Source organism: Bombus vosnesenskii, unplaced genomic scaffold, assembly GCF_011952255.1.
Source record: "Bombus vosnesenskii isolate JDL3184/JDL3185 unplaced genomic scaffold, Bvos_JDL3184-5_v1.1 scf7180000016279, whole genome shotgun sequence".
NCBI classification, from domain to species: domain Eukaryota; kingdom Metazoa; phylum Arthropoda; class Insecta; order Hymenoptera; family Apidae; genus Bombus; species Bombus vosnesenskii.
This window is the reverse complement of record NW_022884348.1, coordinates 1,015,497-1,043,203: the sequence shown is the minus strand read 5'-3', so window position 1 is coordinate 1,043,203 and position 27,707 is coordinate 1,015,497. Positions and strand designations below refer to the sequence as shown.

The 27,707-nt window shown below is 38.3% G+C and overlaps 1 protein-coding gene across 4 annotated transcripts in view; it reads left to right on the top strand.

Annotated features, from left to right (window-relative positions):
- The window catches only part of LOC117242812 (LIM/homeobox protein Lhx3-like), a 58,255-nt gene that overhangs the window by 1,327 nt on the left and 29,221 nt on the right, over window positions 1-27,707 (top strand). For 3 of the 4 annotated variants that reach the window (XR_004495337.1, XM_033509763.1, XM_033509762.1), the window contains exon 2: window positions 11,820-11,864. The exons of the other annotated variant lie outside the window; for it this stretch is intronic. Coding sequence is in view for 2 of the 3 variants with exons in the window: in XM_033509763.1 (XP_033365654.1) it covers window positions 11,820-11,864 (45 nt within the window). In the remaining variant the exon portion in view is untranslated. The remainder of the gene's footprint in view (window positions 1-11,819; window positions 11,865-27,707) is intronic. 4 annotated transcript variants of the gene reach the window in all.

Sequence of the window (27,707 nt, the reverse complement as noted above, 5' to 3'; positions counted from 1 at the left end):
TATTTATGGAGGGAACACGGGGTCGGATCAAGCTGGTCACGTGGTCTTCGGATGTTTCAGAGACGCTTCAGACGGATGTTTCTTTTGTTCGTTCGAGAGTTTAGACAATAAATTTTAGCGCAAGGCGCACCGACTAAAGTCGCGGATTCTGTTGCTTATGGAGGTGCGTTACGGTTTACGTATTTGGTAGAAATGTTGCGCGAGAAATAGAGAAATCGCGATGTTCGTTGATATTAATTGTTGTTGTACTTACGTTAAGAAAGAACGCATAGAGTATTTTGTTGAGCAGTTGGAAGTGCGAGCATTCGAAGTGGATGTAGAATCAAGCTACTTACTAAAATACTTTTTGATTATCGTTTTAGATACTCTGGTTTGTTTATCGATAATACGATCGGCCGCCAATACACAAAATGGAATATCAATCGATACTTTGTTAGAATATTAGAACTGTGACATACGGATTCTTCGATTCTCATACCGCGATAAGAATTATAAACGTAAAACTATCGTGTAAGAAATAAACGTTTACGTTTGCGATCTACGTTTGTTTTATGTTCGAAACGAAGGGCTCAAGCTTGTAATATTTAGCACAAACAAGTTGTAACTGCTAATGTTAATCGCATTTATACGAAAATATCTTTCTAATCGCAATAGGTATCGTTACACGCAAATCAAATCCGGCTATCGATCTTAATCTTTCCGGAATTTCTTTTCGTTTTATTTCGGTTTTCCTGGTAATTGGTAATTCGTGGACTTCATATTTCGCACGTTGCTTGTATCTGTCACGAACGGTTTTATCATTTCTTAAGAGTTGGTCGAAATTTTCGTGTTAGGTAACGATTATCGTTGTCGGTAGGTTGCGTAGTAATGCGTAGAACTTGTCTTGAACGCTGGCCACAATTTGAAGAAGGAATATGTGATGCAATTGGTTGCAGACATTAACATTGTTGACACGAAGATTATATTATCTATATAAAAAAATATATCTGAATCCATGAAATATTGTAACAGAGCGTAACGCGTTAAAATTTCCAACAAATTCAAATTCGAAGGAAATCAAATTCAATTTTATCGGCGGCCAATTTAATTTTTGCAAAAGTCGGAAAAGTTAGGCGATCGTTGAAAAAATAAGTCGCAATTACCTTCATAGTTTTATGGAAACGTTCGTAGATAAGAAGTCTAGCGACGATAGTTCAGTCGCTATCGCAAGTTCTTATAATATCGGGTCAGGTTAAAATTTTTGTGCCACATTACGCGAACAGTAGCGAGTTCTCGATAAGAATGGTCGATCCGGATGATCGATAAGATTAATGTTCAGCTCAAGAGTGAATGATTATTACATTTGGGCCACCTTTCTATCGATCTGGAAATATCTCGTTTTTATTAATAGGAGACACCGACGCCGAAACATTTAATCTACGTTGGAAAACTGATATTTTGCGAAAGCATCGATAGTTTCGATTCGATTAAAAAACATACTTAATACAATTTAAAAAGAGATATAAAATAATGGGAACATATGTGATTCGAAAAATAGTTTATTGCGTAGCCGTACTGTCTGTGAAGAAAGATATATTTTGTATATGTACGTTTTATCGTTACAACGAAGATTATGACGAATTAAAAAGCGGCTTACGATTTACTATTAATCTATTTAATTAAACGATCGCGGCTACAAATTCACTATTTCTGAGTTGTTGACAACAGCAACGGTAGTATCTACATACGCCATTTGACTATATTTATAATTATATCGATGAATTGAAATATTTAAAATATTATTTATCGACGTAGGTGTTAGATAGAAGTTAACGAGAAAAATTCACGATTTGTACATATTGTTTTTTATAATTCTTTTTATTCGAATTCGCGTTAATTTATTTTTATCGATATTATTAGTTGAATACAAAGAGTTTACGAAATATTCCAATAGAGAAATGCCCATAAATGAAGATTAAATTTAAACTCAAAATCTGCGATCAATGGTGCGATTTATCATCGACATACTTTTTCTGTACACGACGTATTTTCTACTTGCTACCCCGTAATTCTTAAAAACTTTACGTTATTGCTGTACCGTGTACGTGGATATACGAAAGAAATTAATTATGTGGTAGGAAAAATGACGAAAAGCGCGATTAAAATATATATATATATTTTTCCCTTTCTATTCAATAAAAATTTATTTTCAGAAAGTAACAACGTGATCCATCTGTTGGAACGTGCGATTTTACAGAATGTTGCTAATTCACGATGGAATATTTTCCGTCATGTTATCGGTATGTTCTACGTGTAATCTCTACAATTTGGACATCCAGGCAGGGCAAGGTTTACAGTTTACTGTACAGTTTGCTATGTACCTTGAGAAACATATTCTAAATTTCATTTAAAATTTCAATTGAAATACTAAAACTTATTTACTTACGAGTTTCTATATTTAGATGGAAAGCAACGAACATTTTTCGACCAATTTTAATTATCGAAATGTAAAATGAAATAAAACGTATGTATCAAAGTAATACAAAAATAGTTATATAAATCGGTATAATTGCCAAGAACGGTCTCGCGAAGCTGTAACTTTTAACTAAATTAAAATAAGATAGGTATATCAAAAAGATGAAAAATACTTTCTCTTTAAAGTCTGACGGTAATTTCTGACAAGTAGATTTATCTATATATCTTAAAATTGTAAAGACGAGCACAGACATTAATGTTTTATGTCTCGTTTGTTTTTTCATGCCTGTCTTCGGGGAAGATAAACGATCCTCTGCATTAATGTATCGAAATGGCGGTAGCTTTTCGCGTTTAACAAATTACTCTGCGCAAAGGATTCGCGTACTTTGCCATACTCTTTTACATTTTGTCATCTTTCGTTAGAAAACTAGGAAATGCAAAATATGAAATCGTTACTAATATGGTTTCCCCCTATAGGAATCAGGATCGTTTGGTTCTCTTAAACAACTTGGTGATTTTAACGAATTTACTTTTAATTTGCACGTATCGAATAAGTTTTTAATCGGTTCTTTAGGCTCGTAGTTATTTTTTACAGTTCCTCTCGCGCATCATTTACGCTTGTTCCGCAAAGCAAGGCGTCGCGTGTATTATTTATGCAGTCGATTCCGGTGAGTGAAACAGGCCGAAAAGGTCGAAAATTCTTGAATTATGAATACACCTGTTCGAAGATTCCTTCGTTTCATCGCTACGTTTACGAATAACAATTTTCTATTCTTAATCACGCTCAATTTGTAATTTACGTATCTAAACGTATTAAGCTGCGTAAAAATGCATTTTCGGTTATCTTCGCGCAATTAGTCTTCGTTCGTTCCTTTAACTTGCTTATACGAGGCAGACTCGTTGGATTTAAAAACAAAATATTTTTAACGCGATTTAAATTCTCGGAAGTAATAATTTTAACTCTTCGATAGAATCCATCTAGTTATTTCTGCATCGTACTTACGAACGATACTCGATGACTCGTCTAACATCCTTAGTTTTTTTTTTTTTTATTTATTTAATATTTCACATTCACAATTTGTCCAATTTGGACATTTCGTAGAATTTTTTTAGCTGTTTGGTTATCATGTGGGTGGCTACCCTCAATGGGGTACCATCTTCGTCTTTGTTAGGATATATCCTTTATGGACATCCTTAGATGACATTTAATCAGTCGCTTATTTTACTTTTATACGCACTTAGAGTTTAGAATTTAACACGGTGGTTATATTTGATACAATTAAGGTATTCATAGAGGAGTATCTCGACAACTAGTTACCAGTCGAGATCTGTAATTCTAAATTCTTCGTAGGAAGTAAATTTAAATCGGAATTTATCTTCTATCAGTAAGATTAAACGAATTGGACTTAATATTGGTAGCGGTAAACCAAATTAAGATATACGTAACTTGTAGTAATATTAGAAGTTGCGAAATTCCTTCGAACGTAACCTTAGTTAGATATATCGATTTTCTCACTTTGCAAATTTTCCGACATTCCATAAAATCAAATTGTATCGTGTTTTATCTCCGTTCCAATTCGAACGTTAAACGTCAAGCGAGAAATATAAAACGCGTACAAATCTAACAACAAACGAGTAAATTATCATTTTTCGGCAGACATTGGCCAAACAGAAGTTTGAAACGGTCGACTTGCTCGAATGCTTCTTGATAACAAAAGGTAGGTGTTGGAATAGTTGGCAGGTCCGTGTAAAGGTTTTGTTAAAAGAGCGCGGTGAGGGTGGTGGATATTTTAATAAGGTAAGTGCTGCAAGGCCGGTTGCTATGCCATTGGGGCGGTTTAATCATGTAATGTGTTCGGAGGCTCGGCCACCCCACAATCAATACGGTATTGCTTCAGCACGATAGCGAATGTGCTTAAATCTAAACCTAAATCTAAACTGAGGCCCAAACAACAGGACCTAAACTACACGCCAGTTATTCTTCTCCACGTTACAGCCATCGATTAAATCTCTCCACCTAGCTAACTCGTTCCTTACTATATTCTCTTCCACCCGTTATACCAATCTTGCGACACCGATGAGCGTGACACCGCGAATAATTCTCTGTATCGTCGAGAATTTTTAATCACGCGTATCGATCAGATTCTTTATGCGTACAAGAAAACGAGAAAGACAAGAAAATGAACACTGTCGCGTACTTTCCGTTAGTACCCAATATTTCCAACCGGTATTTTCTTATTTTGTATTTTGCTATTTTTCCATCGAACGAACTAAAAAAAAAAAATCCTTACCAGCTTGCACATAGAATTTTTTAAACGTCAAACCTCCTTTCTTTTCTCGAATTAAAATTAGAGCTGATATAAAAATTGGGGAATCGCAGCGGGAATAAAAATGAAATATTCTTCGAGCCAATCGTTTGCAGACTCGAATAACCCGATATTTCGCCCATAATATTAACACGGTCGAGTCGTTTAACACGTTTATCCCGACGTACCAAAGGAACAAAATTTATCCATTCTTGTGACGAAATTACGATACCTAGAAAAATCCTGAAAGAGCTGCGGAAATCGGTAATCTTCGCTATAATACTGGAAACAAGCAAACATCTTGATAATAAAACACGCGAAGGGACACACGCGGGAGAAAACAGGCGAAACGGAGTGAAACAAAATTTTGACTAAGAAGACGAGGACAGGAGAGAGTGGCGCTTTGACAAGGAGTAGAAAGCTCCAATGAGGTTGTCAAGCATCCCTCGGGTAACTGGTAACCATAGGAAACGGTGGCTCATGGCGAATAGCAGTCGGATGGAGACGAGGGTGGAAAGAAAATGGCGGCTGGTTAGAGGGCGCGTAGTATTCACGTGCAGGGGTGGAAGAGTCGGCAGGAAAATGAGGACGAAGGTTCGTATCTTTGTTGCCGAAGGACGATGTATCGGCGGCTTTGCCGCGTTCAAAGAGAGCCCGTACCTTAAGATTCCTGTCGAGCTGACGCTCGTGTGCTCGCGTTCAGACGTCTTTTTCGTTTAGAGGTAGCCAAAGCCGATGATTGGAAGACTCGATCGTATTACGGGTATAGAGGAAGCTTTCCCGCTAAAGGGCTGCTGAATCCGCGCGCCGTTTTATGGGATTCGTCCAGGTTTTCCTTTTGCTTGGTCTCCTTTTTTTTTTTTCTTCGTTGATCGTTTCATTCGGATCTTCTCATTTTTCGTTTGCCCATCGCGATGAGAGCAGTCGTGCATGAATTAACGTTCGCGGTTCCGTTGGACAAAGCATGCGAATTACAGATCGGTTCTCTTATTCGTATTTTGTTAAAGAACCTCTATTTCTCCGTTTCCTGAAGTTTTCAACTAACGTTCTATGCGAAGTTCGCGATACACTTGGCAATAAGACAGGCGCAGGAAATTAAAAGGAAACGAATATAGGAAATTTCGATGACGCGAAAATTAACGCGAGATTTCGATCTTACGACACTTACGAAACTTATACTTCACGTTGAAATGCTGTAAAGCAGCGATCCAACGTGAAAACCCAACGCTGTTGTACTTGGCGCAAATCCCTTCAAGTTCGAGTTAATCGAAACTTCAAACATCCATCTATGTACGACATTGAAACAAGACGTGATAAAAATTGCAAATTCCTGGAAATACGTACGCAACATCGGGTAACAAAATTATAAATATTTATATGAAGATAACAAAATCACGAAAGCGCAAAGAAATTTTACTTGAGAGCAAAGAATTGACACGCGATAACCGTACTACGGGAAGGAAACGTTCGTGGTAGTTTCAGTACGCATCGATTAGGAGCGACAAGGCAAACAGTAAATTTTCTGACGTAATAAAAAGTTGGTCGGTCCTTTTTCTTTTCGTATAAAAGGAACAGGAGCGTTTTCCCACCTACGTTTCTCTGCCAGCGAAATGCTGGCGGGCCGGCGAGAAGGGAATTGCTTTCCAAGTCGAAAGTTTTCTGCGGTGGCGGTGGTTTTTCCTATTTTTTTATGGTATCGCCGCATCTCCTCTACCCAGCCACGGCCAGAAGCCCGTGGAAAACGAACCTCCGACGACGGCTGCTCCGGCACGGCGTTTCCTTCGTTCTATTCGTTTTCTCACCACGAGTTCGCCCCCCGAGTGACCACTCCATGTGATACATTGGCGCGGTAACGTCGTTAAAACAGCGGTTATCGACTCGCTATAGCTAGTTTCTGTCTTTATGAAGAAAAATTATTGGCTGCTGCACACCCGCTTATCGATGGCTGATCCAATGTGTCATTCTTACGAGCCTCGTTTCGTCGTTTTGGGATTACGTTTCGAGAATTACGATTTTCCACTTTTTCGAAATAACGATTAGATAAAACAACTAACGTATATGGAATTAAACGATCGGAGAACGTCGGATAGAACATTTGTTTGTCACATCGTATTTAACGTGAGTTGAAAAACTCTTTTAAACTCCGCTTGGAAAATGTTGTTTTCAGGTAAATTTGATGCCCGCTATTTTTTTTTTTTTTTTTCTCTTTTTGGCAACGTTAACCCACCAAGGGCCAAACGACAATCTGCTTTAATATTACAAACATCTATTTCGATTCTTCTTTTGATTTCATCAAAAAACGAAATTTGATAACGCGTATCGATGGAAAAACTATCGCAAATGAAACGTTGCGTCGATCCTTGACAGGTTAACGATTTAAGGAAATTTCTGTTTCTACCGGAGAGCTATACATTTGGTTATTATTTTCTTACTAATTTTATTATTAACTTTCGCTTCCAATGAATTTCATAAATGAACATTATAAAGGTAGATATTAATTTTCAACTATACGTATCTTTGTTAATATATATCCGGTTACATATCCAGTAAACGACGAGTCGGTTGATTCATATAGAAACCTGAATACGTATTAGGTATGTGTTAAAAAATTAATTTTTTCATATCGTAATTAATCGAACTTTAAAATCGAAGGAAATACTTTTCCTATTTTTATATTTCTAAGTTTCTATTCATCGTTTAAAGAACTTCCATCGTTCCAAATATTACATAAATTCGTTAAATATTTGTTCAATCGATTTGATAAAGGTCTTACATATCGTCCGCAGATTTAAGATAAGCCTAAAAGCAAAAATGTAATAGATTATCTATTTTAGAATTCTTATATCGCGAAATTCACTATTATTCAGACGTAGGTGTGCTCGCCAATAAGCATGGCGTATTATCGTACTTTTCTACTATATTTCAAAATACGTAATTGATCTGTAACTGTAACAAGATCACATATATCTTCTATCTTATTGAGTTTATAAGATACAAGCGCGCATGGAATCTGTATGCATTCGTAAGATCGTGATAAGTAGTAGACGAATAATAAATTTTAGAATTCACAGAATTTCAATCTATAAATCGAAATAAATACCTGTGGATTTTGACGCAACTAAAATTAAAAATAACGCAATAGAAAAATTAACGCGATGTTGATTCTTAACGGGTTAGAGATCCGGAAGATCAAGATTTATAGATCTGTAACAATAAGACACGTGACTCGTAGATACAACTTGGAAAATATACGCAAATTCGTAGATCCGTCCTAAAGTCTGGGTCTGTTTGTCCGAATCTAATTGTCAATTCAGCGTATAAATTGCAAAGGTTGGCGCGGATCGCGAATAAAACTGGATGCCGGTGTTACGGCCTCGTAACTCGCTGGCGAATAGAAGGGCAGCGTAAAAAGTTGGTAAAGTCGAGAGGCGGCTGGTTTTCCACCGCCAGAGATCCTGTCGCGAAAATTAATGCGACGATAAAACAGCGCGAGGACACGGAGAAAGGCAAATGGCGTGTAAAGTAGCGTCTGGGAAAGGATCCGCTCCTATGTCCTTCAGGCACGCGTCAAACACCCAGGCATCGAGTTACCGCGTCTCACCCTGTAGCTATTACGTCGCTGGTAACTTTTTTCCTTTTGTGACCGATCGAAGTCCACCCATTTCCAGTTTGACGTTTCAAATTCAAGGTTTGATCGATAGTTCTTTTTTCTCCTCCCTTGAATCGCTTTTTTCCCGTTCTTCTTGTTTTAGTTTTGGTTTTCCATCTTTTTTTTTTTTTTTTTTATTTTCATTCTTGGAGATACTCGTGGGATCGCGACTGAAAATCTGTTCGACCAGATGATGCTATTTAGTAATACGTGAACGGATGTTAAATGTCAAGACTGTTGTTATTATGATAGACTTTAAAACACCAGCTCGATCTTTGATTATTTGTGTAAACAAGTTTACTCGATCTAGGTACGCAAAAATCATAGTAGACACATGCACGTTCCAACTTATAAAACTTGTTTAACTGATAACGCTCCGCGACGAGAGCCGACCTCCTTTTCAGAGGCAGACATCCACGCGAGTTGGCACATTTACTAACATCGAGATAACGCTGTTATACTATAGTCTATAGTAAGTATACACATGTCATTGATTCGGCCGACCGACTGAAGAGTAGGTACTCCTGTGCGATAAGATTAAGAAACGTCTCCGTCGTTTGCTATAAATGCCGAACTTTGGCGAATTTATGTTGATGAAAAATGTTGTTACGTTACTATTAACTATACGACGATATAAGCGAACGTTGACAGGAATTTGCTATCGTACGGAATTAAATCGATAGAGATGTTTGCACGCTTCTCTACACGTTCTCCAACTACGAGCTAACTATACCGAATGCTCCTATATACATAGGTATTTGGTTATATAATAAAGGCGTCGTCGAATTAACCGATCTTCCATTATAAAATTATCCGATAAAACGGACGTGTACAGAAAAATATGAATCCGTGAATCGTTAACATCAGGATTTTATTTATCGTGGTGATACGAGCCATTATGCATCTAGTTAAAATTAAAATGTAGATAACGAGGATAGATTTCAAACAATCTAAATGGATTAAAATTACCATTAGGTGGATAATATTTTTGCAATTATATAATAATACACCTCGGTATTGATTTTCTAGCTATTTCACTTACAAATAGAAAATAAAACGTTATTAATTACGCAAGCATACGTAGAAAATACTTTTAGGCTATTAAATATGCAAATACATATTTATTATTATTGTTGTTGTTGTTATTGTATTTTAATAGCCTTTAACATTCAGTGGAACTGTCTTCCACGTTTATAATTGTCTAACACGACCATTCAGGCTGCGTATTAATCTTTTATTAACGTCTATTTACAGTAAATATCTTGTAACTTCTATATGCACTTTCCTATCAGTTTCTCTAGCTAATATAGTCGCGATATTAGCATCTCGCTACACCTTTTTATGAAATTCCGGAATTTCAGAATTTCAGTACGCAGTGCCACTTTTGTACAGCGTATTTATAAAAGTATTCTAAATACGTGAATAGTACGAACGTTTATTTTCCATACCAAACTCGTATGTGAATTCATAGAAATCGGTCCAATTTTTGCCCTACCTGAAAGCATCTTAACTCGTTTAGAAATAATCGGAGCAGAATATTCGCTTTCTATCGTTCGCAAAGTCAAATGATACCACCGGTATACGGCATACACAACGAGAAACACCTTCTCATCGAACCAGCAACTAACCAGTTGAGCAAACTGCGGAAATTTTCACTCAGAAGAGCATCAGAATGGCGAACGAAGCTTTCGAAGGGATTCGATCACGAGTCCGAGCAAACATCAAGCCGCAAGAGCAATAGGCAACAGCAAAATACCGTGTAATCCGAAACGTTACGCCGAAAACTCGAGGGCTCGAGGGGGTTGGTGTTTCGTGTGGTTCGCGTTTCGTTATACGTGGGAACGCATGACTCGGGGTTATTTTTCTCGTAGGCAGTGCTCGTGGCTCCTTTCGGGCTTTGCGGTTCGGTTTTTCGACGGCGAACGCCGAGCCCGTTTTTCCGGCGCCACGTGACTCCACGATGAAGTTTCGGCCAGCGTAATCACGTGCGCCCCTTCTCTGCCACGCGTTTCCCCATTGTTGCGCGAGTTTACGCGATCGCAGATTAAGTAGCTCTTGATGGGAACTAAACACCGTTTAAACCGCGCACCTCCGATACTTAGGTCTACTTTAGGCTGCGTAAATTTGTTAATAGCGCAGCGATTAAAAAATGTGGGTTAAGCAATTATTGAACAGACAGGCATACGGTGCAAGAGTACGGGATACTGGCGATGCTTCGAGATTAGAAATTTGATCGAGTTTTTAGTCGATTTTTTGCGACAACGTGATACACGAGTGTTCGTCTGACGCTGGAAATTCGACGAAACGTAGAAGAAGATTAAAAATCTCCAAATTTCATACGATCTTGTATAAACAATAGCTACGTAACAAAGATACGTCATCCCTGAGTTTGACGATCGGATTTTCTAACTTAACGTAGTGTAACTATAGCTACCTATTAAAATCTACAAACATTTCGAATGTAAAATTCAATTATTTATATCTTGAGAGATAAACCACAAGGAATATTTTTATACGTTGTATTTACATCGTATTTACAGCCCTAACATTTTAACAAATACCAGGTACAATCTGGTTATCCTAATTTAGTAGGTTTCGACTTTTAAATCTCCTCTTTTTTTTTTTTTTTGAATAAAAGTTAGGTATATTTATTATAGCGTAGCATCACGTTAGCGTACGAAAGAAGAATTTTGCATACTTTGTTTCTAAATTCTACGACGATTCTAATTTGCGATACGTGGCGAAGTGAACGGGTTGCGATTAAAAGGGAAGAGACGCAGATTAAGCTTTATATCTCGTGTGTCTACGTATGTACGCGGGTAAACGAGAATAAAAAAAGTCAAACATCGATCGTTTTTTTATTTATTTATATTAAACATACAGGAAAATCACATAGCAGCGTCGCTTATAAATAATTTTACTGTAAATCCACAAACAATGAAATGAAAGGTGGATGATAAATCAGAATATTGCACAGGTAAGTCCGAGCTGAACGAACGTAGTACTTGTTTGCAGGTAAATTATTTATGATCGTACCGCGAGAAAAATGTTGTCGAGTTGAAACACGCCTGACACAATGTCCCATAAAAACGTTATGGTGCTTGCCAGGCGAGCATTATTTCAACGTTTTTGCGAAATTTTACAGAATAAAACCACGAAACGAGACTATAAACAAAACGTGTTCGTCAGATTGTCAACTGTTAACAATCTGGAAGAAATACTTTAACAGACCTTTTTATTCGTTTCCCAACTTACATGATTTTTTTTTCAACGTCGAATAAATCTTTTCCTTTCTTATTATTTTATTCCTTTCTGTACTTTTTATTTTATAAAGAGTACGTTATTTCTAAGTTCGGTCTATGATTTTCTTTAATAAACTTAATTAGTTTATTTTTCTCCTTTTGTTTTAGAACGGAAGATCAAAACACCAAGCTGTTTTCCGATCAAGGAAGAACGTGAGTCTTTTTTAATTTGATATTTCTTTTGACTTCTGTTTATTTCTGCCCTCCCCCCTCCCTCTTTTACGTTTCTTCAGTTTTTTATTACGTATTGTTTTTCTTCTTCGTTTATATATAATTTTGTACGTTATTCCGCGTTATATAGGTAATGTAGTTTACAAAAACGATTTAATCATCAGCAATCTGTATTCCAAGCTATACAGGTTATCTTTTATATATTATATGTCATAAGTTATTATACATTATGAGAAACAGACAAAATATTACATTCCATGTAACATACGTCTTATAGTCTACACGCTTATTTTTCAGGAAACATTCGTACTATGTACCTAGATATTCGCATACAAATTCTTCATTTTCTAACGAGTTTCAATAAGGAACGAAAGAAAATAGATTTATTTTAGATAAGAAAAGAAACTCTTTTTACCCGCATATATAAACCATGTCTAAAGCTGGCACTAACTTCAAATTACTTACTAAAGTACTTAATATTGAAAATAATCCTAAAATATACGGATACAACGCAACTAAAGACGAACCAAACGTAACTGAAACATACTGTTCAACGATTCGCTCGAATCCGAATTTTTCGTACAAATAATCTTGTTCTTCGTCTAAAATTACGCGGACATTTTCAGCACACGTTCTATCACGACTACCCACTCCGTGACAACCTAATTTAAAACGCTCGATGATTCGATTTCGCGTATCTCTGACACTTGGAACTTGGCCACTCGCCGTAAATAATAATCGCACTAAATTCCAATTTCCACGTCATCTACGAACAATTTCAACTAAATTTTGACAAAACGCAAAATCGTTTGGCATCGATATCGAAGGCGGAAGAAGATCCCTCTCAAGCTTCGACCCTTAGCTTTTTCAAGTGGCTATCAAAGTTCGTTCGTACAGAGGGGTACAAGGTACAAGCACGAAACATTAAGTACTAGAAGGCCATCGACTCTATCCCATATGTCGTCAAAGATATAGTGTTAAGCACGGCAGTTGGTCGCACTCGTTGCTACAATGGAATTGTTACGTGCGATTAGGAGCTACATTTCGAGTTGTTTATCATTTGAACCGGGGCCATCGTGCCGAGTTTCAAAGTCGAGTGACACAGTAGTTCTCGTGAAAAATGCGGGTGCCTCTAGTGCAACGTCTACTTACAACCCTTCGTATATCTTCAGGATCATCAATGACGATTTATTCGACGTTTTCGGGCATTATGACGGTGAATTTTTGAAAGTAAGATCTTTATCTGCGAGCTTAACCGATGCAGGAAATAAATACGTATTCTATTCGCGCGTGTTTTCTATTCAGTTGGCTTCGTCGATGTGGTTCCATTACCCGAACGTCAAGTCGAACAACAAAGTCGCGGAATAAAAACGCGTAAGTCGTAACAACAAGGAAAAGGGTAACGAGGCGTACGAGAGAGGAGGTGATGATCTTACGTCGCGAAAAGAAGCCGCGTGTTACACACGCGTGCACAGTGCACGTTCATTGACGCACATGGTGGCAGAAACGACAGGGCACCAGTTGTTCCGGCACGCTCCTGGCACGTGCAGCTCACGTGGCGGTTCGGATGAGTGGATTGTTCATTCCAACGTTTTGTAAGCCACTTTTGTACCGAGACGAAAGAACATCGGTCTCGTTGCCAATACGCTTACCAACACGATAATAGAAAATAATTAATGAAACAAGCAACGCACTGTGCTCACCTGCAGATATGGAATTTTAGTGATTCACGAGGAATTATACTTGCGTTATACAGGGTGGCTGGGAACTGGTGGTACAAGCGGAAAGGGAGTGATTCTACGCGAAAAAAGAAGTCGAAAATATAGAATAACAATTTTTCGTTCGAGGCTTTGTTTTCGAGAAAATCGACTTTGAATTCTCGCTCGGTACGCGTGCACTTTATCGCGTCTCGTTATAACGGATCTCACTGTAGATCGTTGTCTCGATGGAAAAATTGAAAAAAAAAAAATTGTTATTCTATATTTTCGACTTCTTTTTTCGCGTAGAATCACCCCCTTTCCGCTTGTATCAACAGTTACCAACCACCCTGTATATTTGCGCCTACACGTTTCAGATTGGTACGAATTTGGCGAATAGAATCTTTGAATCTAATTTATCGTTGTATATCTGATTATTTATCGTCCAACTCGTGGAAAGAGGAAACTACGAGACAGAAACTTTACGTGCAACGAAACTTCGATGAACGACGATCTAGAAAATTTACGATCTACGAATTAGATGGATAGCTCGTATTTTACCGCCATTCGTACGAGATATAGAGCGGTTAACTCTCGACTGGCATTGATAGTTGGTGGGTGAACAGGGGAAAAGTTTTTAGTACAATATTTTTTTCGCTTCTTCGTTGTGTAAGGATTATGGCACGGGCAATGTGGCGTGGCGACGTTTACGCGTTGAATCGATAATGCTCACCAGTGTCCACAACTCCATTAAGATAATTGTGCCGCCGCTTTATTTCTCCTTCCATTTGTTCATCTATCCGTCTGACAATCTGTCCCGTGTGCACGAAGAGACGAGAACCACGAAATAGAAAGAAGGCGAACCAACGAGCCAGTCTTACAAGAGCGAGTTCGCGGACTTGAAACTTGGAGAACCGAAAGGCTAGTTTGTATTACGCTACCGTCTGACCAGAATGGTTTCGTTATACCGTCCCGACAATACGAGAATCTACAACTTGGGCTTGCTTCTTGTTTTCTCAGACGTCCCCTTCACGTTCGAGTATCGTCTAGAAATAATTTGAAAGCAGAGTTTTTTATACGGTTTCGTAATTCATAGCTCGTTTCAAGTTTGAGGAAGGAATGGCTGTTTAATTTAGTTCTTGCTTGCTTTTCGCAATCGTGCAATCTCAAAGAAATATGCAGGTGAAACGCTTTTATAAGTTTTCAACGATCAAACATTTTTCATTTAACAAATATCCCGATATTTCTTTACCGAGATAACGAACGAATCTAACGAGATTGAAATTATTATTTTACTATAGAAAGATTACAAATAAACGGTGTAATGGTAATTTTAATATCTATCTTTGTTCCTTGCAATAAGAACTCGTTACGAAGAATACGTATTAGGTTGAGTAATAAAAAAGTTATTACGATAAATAATATCTCTTCGGACGATTAGAAGATAAAACGAAAAGAAGAACACGACGGAAAGAATATAAGCGTCGTTTTTGTTACGACATAATCTCGTGAGAAAGCTTCTAAAGGAACCATTGAATATCTTGTATTTTACACAGGATTGAAACAACTATTTTTCATAAAAGGTAAGAGGAAGAGAATCGCATCGTGGCAAACGATTAGAGCGCGAACAAAGAGCCTTTTCGATTCCATCGAAAAGTCAGTTTGAAAACACGGTGGAAATGGCTCGCAATGGATGGTTAACAATCGCAGTTGTCAAACATAGAAATTAAAGAGCATTGTAGCAGAGGCAAGGTAAAAACTGGCGCACAAAGCGCCTTAGCTGCTAAACAACGTTTCGAACAAACGTCCTGGCTGTCTTCGTGGAGTGGTCGGCTTAAGAGCATTGAACGGGTCACGTGTCGACCCGTGTCCACCGGATGTCATGGTTTTGTTGCATTTAACGCCTCTTCTGCGGACCATTCACTCCGCGGTAAAGCCATGGGCGTTTCCTTTTTCCGCCCAAATGATCGACTGACTGGTTCAAGCCTGTACCATATGAAACGAGCGTGCTTGTCTCGGCTAAGACGACGACTGAATTCTCACACAAATTAGGATTTCGTATGTTGTCGAGCGAAACAACTTTTTACCAAAGACGTACGACGATTGCGATGAATGGGAAATGGAAATATTAGAAGGAAATTTTACTTTGAAGAAGTCGATTGTAATCAGGCAAAGATCGGTTTAGATAAGGATATCGTTAGTGAAATGTTAGTGAACGACTAACGAATCATAAATTGCCAGTAGCGATAGGTACTTTCATAGGATTGGAAACAGGTTCGATAATAAAATAAATAAAATTGTACGAGATAAAAATCTCTGGATTATTCTATTCGATGCGAAATCTTAGGATTATAAAAGAAACATCAATCTGCGATCTACATCTTGTCACTCGTTGTTCTCTACAATGTCGAATCGTTTACATTCGCAAAATATGAAAAACCATAAAGGAAAATCCATAAAGCGAAAGCGTATTATAAAAGCATGCGACCAGTATCGGTTTCAATCCGATTATCGAATCTATATCTCTATCATATAATCCAATGAATTTAAATGCACGTCTTTATATCTTTGGAAAATTTTATCAAAGAGAAATAACAAATCGATATATGTACTTCAAGACAGAAGATAAATAATCTTTAACGAACACTTTCACATCATTCATAAATATATTCAACCGATTTGCCAAATATTAGCACACGATCTTGTCCGTACAAAATAGGCCATACCTGTGTGAATTATTTCAAGTGTCTTCGATATTTCCAATCTAGATATCAGTAAAACGACGCATTATCGACTAAGATTTATCGTCGGTTTTTCATGAATTTCAAAAAAAAAAGGAAATTTTAAACATATCGTAAAGGAACGAACGAAAGGCAGGCGGTAAGAATGTGAAAAAAAGCAAAAAAAAAAAAAAGGAAGCGAATGACGTTACTAGAGGGACTATTTACGGAAAAACAGATCTTCACGGACGATTACGCGGTAGAAGCATGGGAACTGGGCTACGGGACGTCCCGATTCGCCCATAAATCTACCTGCAATTTGCAATGCATGCCATGGACACCCGTGAGGCATTCCTCTGGAAACGCCGCGCCGGCATTCGTTGTCGCTCGTATTCGTCGTGTACGTAGGTGTGGCAGGGCGAGTATTGTCGCGCAAAACTGTTTCTGTCCACAATAGTCAGTGACAAAACCGCGAATCGGTGACCGTGATGAATCGCCGCTCTTCTATTATATGTTCGCAACAGCGCGTTCTGCGACTGGATAAAGCCGCCCAAGTTACCGAGGTTTATTTCCACGAATTATTCCAATCCTTAGGCCACAGTCTAATTTATCGATCGTTAAAAGTTTTTCCAATGCCCTGACTCGTGTTCTGTTCGTGTTTTTCTACAATAACGGTATTTTTCAGCGAGAAAGTTCTCTTATCTCGTCCTTTTTCCGTTTTTCTATCTTTCGATCTCCCATGCTGCTTTTCCTTTTTCCCTCCTCTTCTTTCGATCGATGAAATGTTCCAGGTTTTCGACTACATAGGTATCGGATGATCCCATAAGTTCGTGCCGACTTTTGCGTATACGTTTCATGTGTCGATTTATAAACATACGACGATAAGGGATCAATGCATTCGAGCTTAGCTGATCGAGAACAGGCTAGAGCAGATTTTCGTGGGTATGAGATCGTAATATAGCGAACACAGTGACTTCTAACGGTAAAAAATCACGAGTGAAATGCGCATCCATTTTCGACATCTCGTGTTATATGAATTTCGGAAAGGAAGTTCTGTAACAATTGCCACGAAAAACATATATGCTGTTTACGGAGAAAATGCGCTTTCGTCTCGCACCTGTAGGAAGTGATTCCAACGTTTTAGAGCTGGGAATTTCTGTTTAGAAGACGAGGAACGCTCCGGGCGTGCTCCTCGGACAGACGAAGATAAAATTCGGGATCTTGTTGAAAAATCACGAAGTTCGACAGTTCGAGAGATGTCGAATGTTCTGAAAATACCTAAGACAACGATTCATAGGTGTTTAAAAAAAATAACATGTATAACCGCTCGAAAAACGGCACGAACTTATGGGATCACCTAATATTTATGAATATACCGTACGTCAAAATTAAAATCTTTGCCTTGAAAATTTGGGTTGGTGACGATTTAAAAGGCTATCGTAAAAGTTTCGGGTTTTAACAAAGGAACCGAGGAAATGAAAATTCGACCGACGTAATATCGTAATCGCGCGTTTTTAGCTTTTACTCGATCGCTTCCATATCGCAATTAGACGTAGGCTTTCCACTGGCAACAGGGGGGAAATAGTAGCTATGTAAGCATACTTTTGCATTCTATTCATGCACGCACGAAGCCCCGTGAGCTTTTCATTTCTTTTTTTCTCGAACAGAATTTCTCGAGCTTCCAGTCATTGTTGCGTTAATAATAATCCAAAGCGGATTACTCGACCACTCGTCGAACGATACCACTGTCGATTGATACGTCGGACGCGACGTTATAAAGACAATTAATCGAACGAACGCTGATAACGTTACGAGATGAGAATGAAAGAAACGTACTCGTTTTTTGCTTCCTAAAAAAAAAAAAAAACAGACGAATCTATCGTTCGATTCTACTGGAATAACGACAATTTGTAATACGATGCGAGTAATCGACACGGATATCAATTTGTTTTTCTCTCAACCCTTTTCCACGATTTTAAATCTAAGCAGATAGAAGTCTATAGGCGACCGCCGAGTCCAGACGAATTCACGATGCATCGATACAAAAGACAAGTACCTACTTACGTATATCGTATATCCCGCTGACAAGTCGAAAGTCAACGCATCGAGTAGAAATCTGTGAAAGAAGAAAAACATATCGTCCCCTAATAGCCCTCATTGACGAGAGCACAGGAGACAAAACCGGGGGTGGACTCTCCTGTTTTCATTTCAATTTCTACCCCTTGATGGCGGGGCCCTTCCTCGACGCCAGATGGCGAACGCTTCTGTTCTCTTCTCTCTTCCACCTCTGTCGTCTTCTTTCTCTTTCCTGTTGGTCTTTGAGCGCGTGTGGCGCACGGGGCTCGTGGGCTCGTCAAGCGATGGTAGGTGGAGAGATCGAAATGATTGAACATGTCAATGTTTGGCTTGGCTTACACCGGCGTGACTATAGCGTGGTTAACGAATCGGTTTACTTTCCTGCGGCTTAGCTCGCTTTTCCTCGCTCGATTCGTCTGAGAACGCGCTTACGATGCTCTTGCGCATTTTCCTGATTATCCGTAAATGTCATTTAGCTTCTTTTAGTTCTGGGATAGTTTCAAGCTAGAGGTTAACGAAAACTAGCAAAAGTTTAGTTTCGATATAAATATTTCACGGAAATGAAATACGTAAACTCGAACTTACCGAACTATAAGATCCTATTGCTTACTTGCGTTTCAGACGAAAATACATCGAACGAAAAGTCGTACGATTCTCGTTGTTCGATGAATTATCTCGTATGTACGTAGAATACGTAATGTACAGGTTATCAAGCGTACGACAATAGCAAACGCGACAATATCGGCAGTGTCATCCGAGGAACTGGTGAAACGGAAAACAGCTGAGAAAAAACGAGGGAGATATTGGGATTTAAGAGGAAACTCGCCAAGCGGAATCGAACGTTCCTCGGAGCTTCTCCAATTCAATTATCAGCCTTGTGGCCACAGGGGCGTCGATAGGGCACGGGCACGTTCAAGTGTTTAAATTTAGACGAATGAAATAATAAGATCAAACGGTAAATATCCCCGATGAAAGGCAGCGCATGCAAACAAAACTTTTCAGACGAGGGTGTGCTTCTGAAAATACACATCGCGACTCTCCCGGGGCTCCCTCGGTGCTTCGTATCGATTGTCGACTCCGCGTACCAGCGCTTTTGGTAAACAAAATTACGCGACATGCAAATTAATATCGGCCTGATTAATTAAAACAAACAATCGAACATTTTTCGCGGTCGACAATTTTTTCGGCCGGTTAATCGGTATAAATCTCGTTTAGACGCGAGAAACGTACTATACGAGGACAAGGTAAATTTATTTTTGATTTTTTAATCACCCATCTGACCAATGAAATCACATCCTGTCGAAAGTAAGGAAACGTTTGAATACTTGTGAGTGGTAATGGACGTGGAACGCAATATTTGCACGATGTTTCCATTTTACATAAAATACGAGAACGAACGAACGATCGTGCAGAGGTATTTGAAGTTATATATACGTGATATCAACTATTCCGCTGTGTTGATACGCGTATAGCGACATATTTCGCATACGTGTTGCATAATTTTAAGAGACGCAGCACATGAGCTGCGCGTGTCCTTTTGTTTCGCGATTTTTTGGGAATATCAAATGCGTCGGATGTCGTTGTTTTCCATTTGCTTTTTAACGAAAAGTGATATTTTAGCGGAGACGAAATAACGTACCACTGGAAGGATGGAATATGTCATGAACGAACATTTTTATGTATTATATCGCTATAAATATTGGATGTTATTTTGTTATTTTCAATATTATTATTAGATGCTGTTTAGAAAAATTACTTGGGTCTTAATTGGCATACGTTACACCGGCAAATCTGAATTCTAAAAATATTTCAACGATCAACGATGAATACTTTTATTTGTTATACGCACGTGTAGATATTACCGTTATTAAATTTTGTTAGATTTTTAACGTTTTATATTTTCCTTGGAAACGATATAAACGAAGTAAGGAGAAAGTAAGGAAAACCTCAAGAGGAAAGCGAAACAGGTGAATCCGATACGATGGAAGAAGTAGGAATCGAAGGAACTTACAAAACTAGAGCTCGGAAGATACATCCAACGTCTACCATATCTTGACATCGATAATTCTTCCATAGATAATCTTGTATCAGTAATTTTATCAACTTCGTTCCTGGTACAAACGTTTTATTCTTCAGCATACATTTTCTAAGTCTGATAAACTGGAAAAAATAGCCTCTAAAATAAATAAAACTGTATCTTTATACCATAGGTATTTATTTCTTATTTTATCACATACAACGTCTCTATACTCTAAGAATTTTCTGATATCATTGATCCATTGTATTCCTTTACAACAAAGCATTTTAAAACGGAAAATGATGTTTCGAATAGATAAAGACGATAGATCGACTTATTTTTTTCCAATTCTTTTTTTTTCTTTTTTTTTATAATTAGAAAGAAAGCCAAATAAACGTTCTTACATTATCAAAGTCGTTACAGCGTTGTTAATGGAGGACAAGGTTTAAAACTACGTAACTCGATAACTCGTTCTAGAAAGAAATCAAAGAACGAAAGATCGCCTCGTTAAAAGTAAACGAAGGCAGCCGTGGAAAGAAAATCACGCGAGAAGATTTCGACCGTGCAGAAGCCGAGACGGAGTTGAAAGTCATCCCGTTAATTACAGGCATCGTCCTAACAAATCATCACGGGGCAACCGCAAACCCCATAATTGCAGGCCTTATGGTTTCACCCGTGGCACGAGCGCTTCCGCAGCTGACCATCGTGTACTACGAAGTCTATAACGGGAACGCAATATCCCGGAACACCCGTGGACTGTAGAAGCCATAATGTAGAGCAGCGCCCACCGTCCATGAACGGAGTGATTCACCGAAATACGCGACAGATGCACGATCTGGAAGATAGTGGATATAACATTTAACGTTCGGAAGTAGCCCGATAACTTCTGGAAGCCCACACAGGGGTTGCGCACGTTTTTATGTTCGGCTCTTGGCCTGCTTCTTCTTCTTTTTCTTCTTCTTCCTTCGACGAGGTTCCAAGATGAATAAATCGTTAGTCCAAGGGATTCTCTGCTTGTTTTCTGAACGTTCATAAGTATCGGCACGCTTACGAGAACTCAAGTAATCCTGAGAAATCGTTGTAAAATCATAACGAAGAATTATTATCTCGTTCGAAGCATTAAACTGTAAACGGTCGGTATATTCGACACTAGGCGTAACATCGATCCGATCGATTCGATAGAACGAAACGAGTTCGGCGAAAGATTTCACGATCTGTGCGATTTTAACTGGATCGTTCGTTTCTATCGAAGTAAAGCTTCTGTTGATCAGCGACTGCGTTTCTCGGCATTATTCGCATTGGTTCTCAGCGCGAACAATGAGAGCCACCCCTCAAAAGGGCAATTACAGAAACAGAGAAGAATGGCGGCGCAGACGCGGAACAGGCGAGCGCGTTTAGATAGTCGCAGCTACGTCGATGCTAGAAAATCGGAGCAAAGAGGGTGTCTGGCGTACTTTGCAGAAAAACACGCTGCTACGCGCGGTGGATCGCGGTATCTGCAACCTGGAAATAAGGGAATCACACATAATCGGACGTGACAAGTGACGTTCTCGCCGGGTAGTAAGTCATCCCCTATGCTTTTCGTCGGAGCGTTACGACGCCAAGGGGAGAGGCACGCTCTTTCTCTCTCCCCTGTTGCTCGTATTCACGGTACACCCACGCACAATGACTGCCCCTAATAGGTACACGCAGCCCTTGATTAGAATCTAGGAGACGAGAGATGCCAGTGACTTTTGTACCTACCAGCCTACAAATGTGTGTTTGTTCGGTCGAGTTGACGTATCGGGGTTGGTATTTTCTGACAGAGACATCGACCGGTTGTTTGAAGAGAAACGATACCCGTGGTAGTAACGCAGAGAAGAAACCACGAATTTCTGGGAAAAGGAGATATTCTACTTCTTACTACGATAATCGTATAATATTACGAATTACATAATTTACATTACATGGAATAGGTAGATAGATTCTCAGGAGAAACTTGAAATACACGTAATAGTACTGGATTAGTAGCAGTAAGAAAGAATAGTGAGTTCTGAGGGAAGAGAATCGTCGGAGAATCTCTTCACTGAATCGGACAATTTTTATTTTAAACAGACCACGTACTTCTCCTAGTTGGGTACCGAACTGCTCGCTTTCCGCGAATTTATTAATTTTGTGTCATCGTTTTTTAGGATTCTCGATTCTCAACGATATCTTCATACCGATTAGTATTATAATATTCGATTTTTCCGTTACGCTCGTTTCATTGATTAATATACGATTAAAACCTGAAAGCTGTATTGGAATTCAATTGATAATTAGCGTTACGATCTGTCGCAAACATTCACGATTTTCATTAGAGAAAGAAATATAGCGGTCTTGCGTGACTCGATTCACGTAGAACGTAGAAGATAAGAGGAAAACCTAAAAATTTCAACCTTCGTACTAGATATATCGTACATATTTCACTTCCCTGTGCAAATTACGCAGCACGTGCGAAATATGTATTCTTCCACGTAGAAACTCGTATAGTAGAAGCTCGTGTAGAATAAAAGTCACGCGATATTCGCGCGTCCCTGTTTATTTATAAAATGCGCTAAAGAGTCGCGTTACACGTAGATCGGCCATCGGTTGTCCGATAAGAGCATGTACGCGTGCCACTCACGTGTAATTATAATAATGAATCGTAATTCATGATTTATAGCGCATTTTTTAGTAGCCGCTGTAGCGACGTATATCACGTAGCATGATACGCTTATGGAAATTTACGTACGGTACAGCTTTATTAGAGAGATGACCTAAATGTAGCCTGTACGTGTTTAAGTATATCTTTATATCGGAGGTTTTTAGAAAATAGAAATGTTGGAACGTGCATTTATAAAATGACAGTGTATCGTGTTTGAGAATTGTACGAAAAACTGGACATGAGAAAGTAGGAAAAATATCGATAAATTTATTCTCCCGAATTATTTTTCGAAATATTTTTTTATAGTACTATTTTATATTTTATAAATTTCATATCAGACAATTAGTTGAAAAATTCCTGTTATTTGACAGGACTTTGTTAAAATCCCACTAGCGTCACGAACGCCAAACATTATGGGTCCATTAATAATTGTACTCCACGTTTTGGTAAGTTTAACGATACTCGTCGAAGCTAAAAGGGTCTGGCATTCGCTATTTGCTTAATTATGCAGGCTTCGAAACTATTTTCGTTGAACGGTGTTACCCTTAATCTTTATGAAATTTTATGGACCAATTTCAAGGCGATAATTAACGGTGAATATTCAACTAAAGTACGCTTACCTACCTGAATTACTTTCAATAAATCTTGAAAATTAATTATTTTCTTAAACGATATATTACCTTGTCGAATATAAACGATGCTTCGTTTTTTTACCATAAATTTACAATTTCGGATTTTTGTTACGTTCGCAAATTCAGGGAAAAATCCTGGATGTTAACATCAGAGCTAGCAATTTACAGCGTATTGTAACACGATAAATATGTTACATTTACGCGTATATGATTTAATGAAAATAAATAGATACGCACAATATCTTTCCCTTGCCAAACATTTTTTTTAGTAACATTTAGCGAAAGATTAAGCGTTCGATTAAAGATATTCTTACATTAAGCGACAGAAAAAGTACTTACGTTTTTGCAAAACATCGTTAAGCCTATTGTTCGTTACAAATAGATAAGATGTACGACTCTCTTTCGAGATGTTTAGCAAAATCCTTCTAAAAATCTAAAAATATCAACTCGAATCATCTATTTACATACTATTCGTATCTTTCCTGAAAGCTACGATTTATTTGCAAATAATCCGCAAAGTACGTTTATTCTGTACTCTCTGATACTAACGATACGCGTGCATGTGCGACAAAGTAGACAAATTCTGATACTCTTCGCAGGAAGGTATTTAAAATCGTTGCAAGAACGAAAAGAAGAAAATATAACTTGACGACTGAAACGTGTGTAGCGTAGGAAGGAAAACGAAAAGTTGCGGACGCGCACGCACAGTTTGGATTATAAGCGGAACGAGGCTCGACATTAGGTCCTCATGGGACGTTATTAGCGTTGGCTATCATGCGTGGTGCAAATAGAGCGTGCTCGAAACACGAAAGCATTACGCTTGATTACTCAACCTGCCAAGCGATGAACTAGCATAATAGGCAGGCCCGTGCAGCCACATTCAGGACGTGGTTGCGCGAATCCAAGCTTGGAAAACTAGCCGACCAGATACCCGATCGAAGAACTAAATCCTTTCTTCGTTAGTCGCGACTTCGTTTGTTACAGCTTCGCAAACATAAACGATTAATTGAATGTAAAACTTTGTCTACCGTTCTGACACATTGTCCGATCTACCTGAAACACTTTGTGTAGCCGAAAGAATATTATCGATCGAAATCTCAGCAATGACAATTTGCTAAAATCAATTTGACGATAGTTCCACGAGTATAATCGATAACGATCTACCCTTGGAAAAAGCGACTATTTTCATAATCAATTTCGAATCTGTCCTGCGGCCACCGATAAGATCAAAAAATTGGCACGAGCTTCTTGATCGTGGGATTCCGTATCCCTGGGGGTTAAAGGGAATGATCTGGATTTCATCCGACTGCGGTATCCCTCGGGAAAACTTGGACGTTCCCTTAATTACTGCATTTTACCGTAGCCGGAATAATTAAGACCAACAGGGGCATCCGGCGAAACGATTATCGTTGGAAGCAGAAAAATTCTCTGATTAAAGTTTATGCATGAGACGCGAGCAAGGGTTTAATTCGATCTTGTTTTCATAGCTTTTCACTGGAACCGAGGAAAGCGAGAACGTTCGACCCTTTCTTCGTGAAACCATCGAGAATCGTAAAGAAGGTTGTTGCGGCGTAAAAAGTGGAACCCCTGGATGGTAAAATTGAAACCTACCGCGACGGAGGAATATTTCTTTGAAAATAATTTCACCGAATCTAATTTCGATGAAAGCATTAAGCGATCTTACCTGGTAATAACGTAAATAAAAAACCTTAGTAAACTTACGTCTAGAGATACGAATTGAAATTTTCGTGACGAAAGAACTGGCAATTTTTACCGCAAACGTGTCTATTATCTTCTCGATGAGGAAACAAATATCTAATATAGTAAAATTGAAAATTATTACAAGTTTACGAAAGCCAAATTGTTGAAAGTTGAACGTTCCTTTTTTAGCAATGAAATTAAATGTATTTACACGGTAGGGACGTCAAATATTTCTTCCTGCGTTTTCAGAAATCAACGTTTTATGGAAGAATGTTAAAGTTAAGCCTTTTTCTTCTATTATTTGTAATCGCGTCGATTTCTTGAATATTTTATTAGCTACACGAATGAGAACACAACGAAAAGTTACTTATATAGAATTTAGAGCATTGTTATTTTCCAGTTGCTCTATTAATTTACGATCTTCTAAATAATCTTTTGGAGCGAATTTAAATTAATTTGAGGTAAGATTACTACGCTTGTTACGCTTCAAAGATTCTCGAAAATATACGCAAACGTCGCGTTAAACCACAAACTGAACGATCGTTACTCTCTGCTCGGTCGTTCGAAATCGCTTCATTTAGCGAAGGTTAAACGAACAATGCGAAACGATCGTTCAAATCACCTGCTGTCGATCCGTGTCCGCAACCTGTTCGATAGATTTATCAAGCGTTATCGATCGAGAGACATCAATGGACGCAATTATCCTGTCACGTGCCGATTCAAGTGCGTGCATCCGAGGAGAGCCAGAGGGGACTTTGGAAAAAGGTAGAGATAAAGCAGGTCCTTTGGTCCTTTGAAGGATCCGACGTTGATAAATGTCACGCACGTGACACGAGTCATACCATTCGCTTGTCACGAACCTATGGACATTTATGTATTTTTGATGGAGACTTCAACGCGTGGACTGTGCTTCTTTTTCGTAAATCCGAATTTTATCATTATCCTAACAGATAGTTGGGTTCGAGCATTTTTCGAATTCACGAAACTGTTAGAATTTAATCTTAAAGTCAAGATAAATAATCTGTGGAAGACACGATGTTTATGTTGAAATAATGTTAGGTGATATTTATTAAACGGAATTACAGAACCAAATGTATTTAAAATATAAGCGAGCGATATGGTATAATTAAGAAAGTGTGCGGATAAAAAAATGTATGGATTGTTGACAGTTGGACAGTTACTCTCAGACTGACTGTTCTCAGTGACCCATGGTCCCTTAAAAGATTTTCAACCCTACTCTCTATACAGTAGCGAGTATGACCTGTGTAAGTGTCCTGTCCAAATGCCTGTGTAGGTGTCTGTATAAGACTATTCGCGTCTATGCGTGCAATATCGTTGTATTTCAACAGAAACACGTGGCTATGAAATGATTTTTAGTAAATAATTTAGGAATCGATCAAATTTGAAGCGACGACAATTTTTGCGAATCGTCGATTCAAAATTTAGTTGGAAGTAGCTTGTAGAATTTTCTTTCTACGATTATTTTGAGAAAATATATTGCGTATATGTAGATGTACAAATCATCCGCAAAGCGATGCAAGTAATTTAAAAATATCTTAATTGTACGATATTTGCAGTTTACAAATATGGTTAAGGATTAAATATTACGAACAACTCTTTTCATTGGGCCAAAATTTACGCGCCAATAAAAGAAGATTTTATCAAGTTCTGTGTAACTTCACGCGTGTCGCATACGTGACTTCGATTCGAATCAGTGGATAATGACGCAAACAAATCGAACGAATTGCTTCTATCCAATCATCGTGAAATATATACGCGTATACACTGGTTAAATAAAATTTGCAACGGTAATCTTCATTTCGACGCATGGCTTTGAATAAAAATAACGCAAAAGTCGATCGTATTTCAGATTTTAAAATGAAATTATACACTTAATTAGCTAATTTGTATAATACTCTCGCAACGAATAATAGCCGGTATCGTATCATTTCGATCGTAACGCGATATTGAAGATAAATACGCTCGCAAGAAGCATCGGGTATGCGTGTGTATCGAATTGCAAATAAGTTTCGTTAAACTTATCGACGACGATATAACACGCCGTCTTATTTTTAATTTACGTGTTTTAAACAACTGAAATTACTTTCAGAGAATTACGTATGTACGTATGTACGACGAAAGTGTGAATAAAAGTGAAATTATAAAATAAACGCCACAGATAGCTATAGATCAACGTCGCTTTTCCTCTCGTTTCACGTGCGTTTCTTTCGGCTTAAGAATTCGATCGCCAATCGAAGCCCATCGATGCCCATCGATCGTTGAATCGTCCCTCTTAAATTTAAACAACTGCTCGTTG